The sequence below is a fragment of the Acanthamoeba castellanii genome (assembly GCF_000313135.1).
Source record: "Acanthamoeba castellanii str. Neff unplaced genomic scaffold scf7180000084726, whole genome shotgun sequence".
NCBI classification, from domain to species: Eukaryota; Discosea; order Longamoebia; family Acanthamoebidae; genus Acanthamoeba; species Acanthamoeba castellanii.
The window spans coordinates 32,119-39,593 of NW_004457464.1; the positions used below are offsets into that span (position 1 = coordinate 32,119).

General features: G+C 60.4%; 3 protein-coding genes across 3 annotated transcripts in view; 2 read left to right on the forward strand and 1 right to left on the reverse strand.

Annotated features, from left to right (window-relative positions):
• Positions 1–3,671, forward strand: part of ACA1_162120 (uncharacterized protein) — a gene marked incomplete at both ends in the record, with an annotated part of 4,693 nt that extends 1,022 nt beyond the window's left edge. Inside the window, 8 exons of the mRNA XM_004340028.1 lie at positions 93–154; positions 290–1,093; positions 1,243–1,377; positions 1,479–1,532; positions 1,622–1,805; positions 1,917–2,679; positions 2,801–2,858; positions 2,958–3,671. Of these exons, the coding sequence (XP_004340076.1) occupies positions 93–154; positions 290–1,093; positions 1,243–1,377; positions 1,479–1,532; positions 1,622–1,805; positions 1,917–2,679; positions 2,801–2,858; positions 2,958–3,671 (2,774 nt within the window). The remainder of the gene's footprint in view (positions 1–92; positions 155–289; positions 1,094–1,242; positions 1,378–1,478; positions 1,533–1,621; positions 1,806–1,916; positions 2,680–2,800; positions 2,859–2,957) is intronic.
• A 185-nt stretch (positions 3,672–3,856) lies between these two features.
• On the forward strand, positions 3,857–6,247 carry ACA1_162230 (ankyrin 2,3/unc44, putative; the record flags this gene model as incomplete). Its single annotated transcript, XM_004340029.1, has 9 exons — positions 3,857–4,177; positions 4,298–4,396; positions 4,490–4,606; positions 4,751–4,823; positions 4,919–5,113; positions 5,237–5,434; positions 5,519–5,616; positions 5,719–5,864; positions 5,983–6,247. 9 exons carry the CDS (start codon positions 3,857–3,859, stop codon positions 6,245–6,247), a joined length of 1,512 nt encoding a protein of 503 aa, XP_004340077.1.
• Positions 6,248–6,497: 250 nt separating this feature from the next.
• Positions 6,498–6,728, reverse strand: ACA1_162240 (peptidyl-prolyl cis-trans isomerase, parvulin-type, putative; the record flags this gene model as incomplete). Its single annotated transcript, XM_004340030.1, has 1 exon — positions 6,498–6,728. One exon carries the CDS (start codon positions 6,726–6,728, stop codon positions 6,498–6,500), a length of 231 nt encoding a protein of 76 aa, XP_004340078.1.
• Positions 6,729–7,475: the final 747 nt, after the last annotated feature.

The window sequence follows — 7,475 nt, forward strand, 5'->3', positions numbered from 1 at the left end:
TCCCTGCATGGCACTGTCGACCAACACAGCACATTCACTGACAGTCGCGCGTCTCCGGTCACTCCAGCCACTCATGCTGGCTGCCCGAGCAGGACACACGGAAATGGTCTACTTCCTTCTCAGCCAAGGCGCCAACGCAGAGCTGGAGACCAAGGTAAACCCGCCGTGTGTGTTTTGTGGTGCATGGCGTGTGTCGCATGCCGTCGTGTGCGGTGGTGCGTGTGCGGTGGTGCGTGTGCGTGTGCGTGGCTACTGGACAATCTGGGTAATCGTCAAACAAATCTCGCAGCGAGGCGAAACAGCCAGTTCGATGGCGCTACACTGGGGCCACACGGAAGTGGTGCAGGCACTCGACAATTGGATCCGCCAGCAGAAGCGCGATCGCGAAGCCCTTAGCTCGTCATCGTCGCTGTCCTCCTCGTTCCTGGCCAACCTGTGGAAGCCCATCCGCAAGGGCTCCGCCGACACAACGCCGCCCAAAGGCAGCAGCAAGGAGGCCGCGGCTTCCACGATCGTGCGGTCGAGCACGTCGCCGCCGTTGCTGACGGGCTCGTCTTCGCTCATACCGACCAGTAGTACTCCGGCCTCCAGTTCTTTGCCGTCGACACCGCAGGGTGCGCGCACGCCCACGTCACCGCCCATCAGCATCCTGTCGTCGTTCAGCCCGTCGACGTCGACGTCGACCTCGTCGTTGTCGTCGACATCATCGCCGCGGTCCACGCCCGAGTCGTCGTTGGTGCGCGAGGAAGACGACGACGAGCAGCACTTCAGCGGGCTGCCGCCGGCGGAGGGCAGCGTGATCGACGGCAACCGCATCTCGATGACCCACGAAGAGTTCAACGCCATTCTCGCCAAGGAGGAGCAGCGGTACCGCGACAAGGAGCGCGAGCTCCGCGCGCGGCTGCAGCGCGATCAGGAGAACAATCTCAACCGATGGCTGACCTACCTGGCCAAGAAGAAGAGGAAGAAGAAGGACCGGGTGGACACCATTCAAATGCTCCGGCAGCAGAACGCCACTCTCCAACAGCGCAACAATGAGCTTCGCGATCGCGTGCTTCAGCTCGAGAAGGAGCGCAAGGCCTGGGTCACCTACGTACGTCTAAACATCACCATCATCGCCGTGACAACACCTGAAACGTCATCGCTCACTAACAGTGTGTGCGATTGCCCTCGCTCTCTCTCTCTCTTGTGTGGGTGTGTTGTGTGTGTGTGTGTGTGTGTGTGTGTGTGTGTTGAATACAGGGCCATGGTCTCTTCTGCCCGACGCCGGCGTCGCAAGGAGTGGAGGGCGGGGAGGCTCCGCTCGAGTGGTTGCCCATCAACGCCAACCTCGACTATTTTCGCAGCGTCGAACCCTATCGACGCGGACGCTGGGAGGTACACCACTCGAGCTCCTCCACGAAGTGCTGGGTACCCAGTTCTCGCGCGATGTGTCCGAAGAAGACTCATCAATCTGTTGGCGGCAGGATCCATTGCAGGGCGTTTGTCTGCTGAAGGGAAGAGGCCCGAACGCGACCACCTACACCATCAAGGTTCGATGACTGCTGCATGGGTGGAGGCTTAGGCTGGCTTCGAGTCTTATGATGGTAATGATTGCGTGGTGGTGGGTGATGGTGGACAGACGGCGCTGCTTGCGAGCCGACAGGGCGAGGAGGCGGCGCTGGCGCTCGAGAACGAAGTGGACTCGACGCTGTTCCACCTTCCGCCCCACCCCAACGCGCTCAACGCCGTGCTCGCCTTCACCGACTCCCTGCCTGCGGCCGTAGCGGCCGAGGACTGGCCATCCCTGCCCAAAAGCAAGAAGGGTACCGCCAGCTACGCCTAATTGCAGAATTCTATTCGTAATTATGTTATTTTTATAATTGTAATTGTAATTGTTTATTTATTAATTATGATTGGCAATGTTTTCCCGCCAGAGGTGAGTCGCAGCGCCAAGTTCTTTGTATTCGAGGACCTGGAGAACTACACGACGCTCCAACGAGTCATACGACAGCGCAAGCGCAAGACCGGGTCCCGGCTCAACAACAACCAGCAGAGGGAAGGCGAGGAGACCACCTCGGCAACTTCATCGTCGTCGTCATCATCATCGCCTCGACGCCACCTGCTGCAGCAGCCGGTCTACCTGCTTCCACCCAAGCACATCGCGTTCCTAGTGCTGCAGCTGCTGGAGATGGCCAACCACCTCTACAGCCACGGCATCGTCCACCGCAACCTCAGCCCCGCCAACATCTTCGTGCGATCCACGGCCGCCGCCGCTGCCAACAACGCCAACCGACGAGACGACACCGACAGGAATTCCACAAATGCCAAGAAGAAGAAGAAGACGAAGAAGAAGGAGCAGGGTGACGGCGACCACATCGCCACGCGGGCGCACAGGAGGTCGCGAGAGGCCGATGCCAGCCCCGGCGACCCGGCGGGCGAAGGGGTCCTGGATATTGTGCCCGTGGACGGCGTGGAACCGGTGGAAGAGGGTGACGATGCGTCGTCGACACGAGCAACGAGTGCCAACGTGGCATCACGAGATAGCGAGGATGAGAGCGAGGACGAGGACGGTGATGTGGAACTGATCGACGTCAGCGCCAACGAGACCGGCGACAGCAGTGGCCAGGACATCTATCGACTGCGGGTCGGCAACTTCAGCGAAAGCATACAGGTCATGAAGCTGCCCTACAGCTCTCGGTACGCCGGCTTTCACTGATCTCTGGCCTCTCTGCTCGGTCGCTGCGGCCGCTCTTTTGCACTCTCGCAGCGACTTTTAGGGCTGGCGTGGGCTGACGTGGTGCTATGAATGATCGTGCAGGCTCATCTCGTTGGGCTCTTCTCCCTCCAGCATCTACCTCGCCCCGGAAGTGTCATCGGTACGCTCGCCAAGTGCGACACACACACACACATGACACACACACACGCACACACGGCATACCACGCTGTTGGTGGGCTTACCGGTAATGCAACGATAGGCGCGTCCGGGAAGAGGTATGATGGTCGACTATCGGAAGCAAGACGTGTGGTCCATCGGCGTCATCCTCCACCAGCTCATCTACGGCCGTAAACCCACCGCCGAGTCCATCGACGCCCTGCTCGACCATCACCACCACCTCGACGAAGGCCAAGCCGCCGCCCAGACAAGCCGACACACCCTCCGACATCCACTCAAACAGCCGCGTCATCATCAACAGCATCAACAACCGCGACATTCCAGAGATAGCGATGATGATGACAATGGATGGACAACGACCGCGCTCGACGTGCTGCTGCGTCGACTTCTCGAGCCGCGCGCGAGCGAGAGATTCTCGGCGTCGTTCGCGCTGCTCTTCCTGCGCTTCGCCCTCTTCGGGCCCAAGCAGCGGCCCATGTGGCGCACCCACGAGCAGTGGGTCGCGTGGCTGCGCGAGCGACGGCGCCTGCGGCCGCACCCCTTCTACGGCGAATGCATGGCGCGCGGAGGCACGCGGCTGCTCAAGAAGACGACGACATCAGCTGCGGCGGCGCTAGACGAGGCCGGCAACGTTGTTGATACGGCGGGCCAAGGCGTAGTTGAAGGTGGCGACGTAGATGGTGGCAACGACGACTACGTGCCGCGCTACCTGGAGTGGCAGCACACGCAGTTCGTGTGGAGCGCCACCCCGGCCGACCTGCTTGACGTTGTCTCCTGCTTCGAGTCCTCCGCGTAGTGGTGCTTTGTATTTGTTGTTCTTTTTATTTATTTGTCGATTTTGTACTAAAAAGGGAAAAAGGAAGTAATTATTATTCTTCTTTTCAAATAATACAAATGGAGCAGGCAACGACAGCGGAGGGGGCGACCCCAGCACCGGCGAGTACGGGTGGCTGGCGCAACCCTCTCCACGCGGCGGTGTGGATGAACGACTACGCGGGCCTCGATGAGCTACTCGCCCGGGCGCTGCGCGGTGCCCCCTCAATCGGACCCGATTTCGAATCAGCCGAGATGATGGCGACCTCCTCTTCCAGCTCCTTGTCTTCTTCTGGCTCGGGTGGTGGGCTCGAGGCGGTCTACCTGGAGGAGGAGGAGCACGGCCTGACCGCCCTCTACGCGGCCGTGCTGCGCGGGGATGAACGAGCGGCCGAGGCACTCCTGGCCAAGGGCGCCATGCCCGAGAACGGCGGCTGTCGTGGCGTGCCGCCCCTCTTCTCTGCCGCAGCCCGCGGCAACGCCGACCTCGTACGCACCACCACCCCATGACCATCGTCTTCCTCTACGTTTTTAAAAAATTTATAAGGCTCTTAATTCATGCATTTATTGGTACTTATGACTTGCTGTCTGCTGCTGTTGTTGGTGCAGGTGCGGCTGTTGCTGAAGCATGGCGCGGACCCGAACAAAGAGGAGAGGAAACAGCGGCTGGCGCCGATCCACATCGCGGCGGACAAGGGCCATGTAGAGGTACAAAAAACCAAAACAGAGCTCATCAGGACTGCCGCTCTGTTGTCGGTTGAGGCGCTGACGCGCGCTGGTGGGTTCGGTCTGAATGCACAGGCGATCGAAGCCCTGTTGGAGGCCGGCGTAGCGGTCGACCAGAAGGCAACACAGGGTGACATGACCCCGCTGCACCACGCCTGCTCCACAGGGCGCCTGGAAGCCGTGAAACTCTTGGTACTTCTACACACACGACACACGACAGACACACGACACACGACACACGACACACGACACACGACACACGGCACACGGCACACGGCACACGGCACACGACACACGACACACACACTTCTTATATACATGCGTCGGCACCCACAGCTGGACAAGGGCGCAGCCGTCGACGGGCTGAACAACCCGGGCAACACAGGCCTCATACTCGCTGCTGGCCGAGGTCCGTTTGTTTTAGTTTTTGATTTGTTGGATTGCCAACCAAGCCAAGCGTTAAGTTGGAACAAAACATTCGACTCACACTGCTGGTGCGCGCAGGCCATGGGGAGGTGGTGGACTGCTTGGTGTCGCGGGGCGCCAATGTGAACGCCCACTGCAAGCGGGACGGGCTTACGGCCCTGCACGCCGCGGCCTGCTTCGGCCACCCGGACGTGGCGCGCAAGCTGATCGCCGCCGGCGCAGCCGTTGACGCCGCCTTCGAGCCGTTCCGTCACACGCCCCTCCACCTCGCAGGTATACAGACCTGCTGCAGCCCTCATTCCTAGCCACGCGTCTGCGACTGACAATCCACCGCACACGCACACGCACACGCACCACCGCACCGCACACGCACACCACCGCACACATGTGACACAGCCTCCAAGGGGCAGGCGGAGTCGGTCAAGGTGCTGTTGGAGTGCGGCGCCGACCCCAACGCTCGGAACAAGCCCGGCGCGACGCCGCTCCGACTGGTCGCGTCGGCCGAGAGCGAAATGGTCGACAAGAAGGTGTTCCGGGACGTGGCCGGACTGCTCCTGGAGAGCAAGGCCGACATCAACTCCGCCAACGATCAAGGTACCACCATCAATCGATCGAATTCTTTTCATTCCACTCAGTGTGGAATGCCTGCTGATCGGTCGCTGACGTCACCGTCAAAAGGCAACACGCCGCTGCACGCGCTCGTGACCAAGCAGGCCGCGCTGGAGAACATCTGCTTCTGCTTGCAGTTCGGCGCGGACGCCAACTACACCAACAAGGTGCGTACTCCCCGCGCGCACCGCACACACATCACCGCACACAAGGCCAGCCAAAGGGAGGGCACTAAGCTGGCCTGGCCGATTTGGCCGTCGTGTGCGCAGGCGGGCAAGAGCCCGTTCGACCTGGCGCCCAATGGTGACATCCACCTGGTGCTGATGTCGTTCGCCGAAGACCGGTCCACACAGGGAGTTGTTCGGGAGCGTACCGCTTCGGTCAGCCTATCGTCTCCCAACCTCCCCAGTCCACGGTACACACACACACACACACCGCACCATACACACCGCACCGCGCACACACGCACACGCACACACACACACACACACACACCGCACGCACGCTAACGATGAAGTGGTGAACGTGTGCAGAGGAGCGGCGGGAAGCGAGGGTAGTCCGCTGAGCCCCGAGATCGTGCCGCGAGCACGCGCCATGAGCCTGGGCGGGTCCTTCGAGCGACCGGAAAACTGGGAGGCCGACGAGTCGGTCAGCGCCTGCCGCGCCTGTAATGCCAGCTTCATCCTCTGGCGCCGACGGCACCATTGCCGCAGTACCTGCCCCTCGCTCACACACGACACACACCGCACACGTTCGACCGCACACACTGACTTGTGTGTGGACCAGGCTGTGGGCTGATCTTCTGCTCGGACTGTACGTCGTTCCGGGCCATCGTGCCGCCGCACCAAGGCCTCCAGCGCGTGTGCCTCTCCTGCCACCAGTCCCGCAACCCACACGCCACCCAATAGACCAAAGTGCGCGTGCGCGCGTGCGGTCGTGCGTGCGTGCGGTCGTGTGCCATTGCTGTACAGCATCTTCTTCATTTTAAAACACACTCTCTTCCAGACTTGATTTCATCATCAACACCGGTGATGAGCTGCTGCCTGCTTCAGGCGGTTCTCAAGATGATGTGGATGCCGGAGGCGGTGTCGATGGGCTCGCTCACCTCGCCGACGGCCAGCGCGTAGGTGGCGTCCTCGAACGGCTTCTGCATCTCGCCGCGGCCGAACGGACCCAGGTCGCCGCCGCGCTTGGCGCTGCTGCAGTGGCTCTCGGTGGCGGCCAGGGCCTCGAAGGTGACCTCGCCCGACACGATGCGCTGGCGGTAGGCCTGGACCATGGCGAGGGCCTCCTCCTTGCTGCGGGTGACGACGGGCTCCTTCCAGGACGACGGGTTGCGCGAGCCGCGGTGCTTGACCAGGAGATGGCTGGCCTGCACCTTGCCCGACGAAGATGAAGATGAAGATGACTTCTTGGGGGCGGCGGCGGGGCGGCGGGGCGCTCCCACAGGCTCTCGCCGGTGGCGGCGTTGTAATAGTACACGCGGCCGGGTCGGCTGCTCGACTTGCGCTCCACCCAACCCTCCGGCAGATCCGACTATCAAACGAGTAGCGGAAGATGAAGATGGGGCGAGATTGGAGATTCGGAATGCATGTAATTTTGTCAAATTGTTGTTACCAAGGAGTGGCTAGAACGAAAGAAGAGGGCAAGCTTGAAGGTGGTACCATTATGTTAGGTGCCTGTAAATTGGATGAATGAAAACCGGTTGTGGCGGGAAGAAAAGAATAACTTTCACATTTCCAAACGGGGCAAAAAGAAAATAAATACAATAGTAGCGAGATGGAAGCCACAGATCCGTTGGAAGGGCTTCCGCCGGAGTTGATGCTGCACGTCCTCTCCTTTCTCTCGCCCTCCGATTTGGGCCACGCCACCTGCGTCAGCCACGCGTGGCTCATCTTCGGTGCGATTCATTTTTTTTAATAAATAAACATATTTATTGTATTCTTTGAATATAAGAAAAAGAGAGAATATTTATTATTATTATATATCCGACAGCCGGGGACGAGGAGCTGTGGCGGAGTCGTTG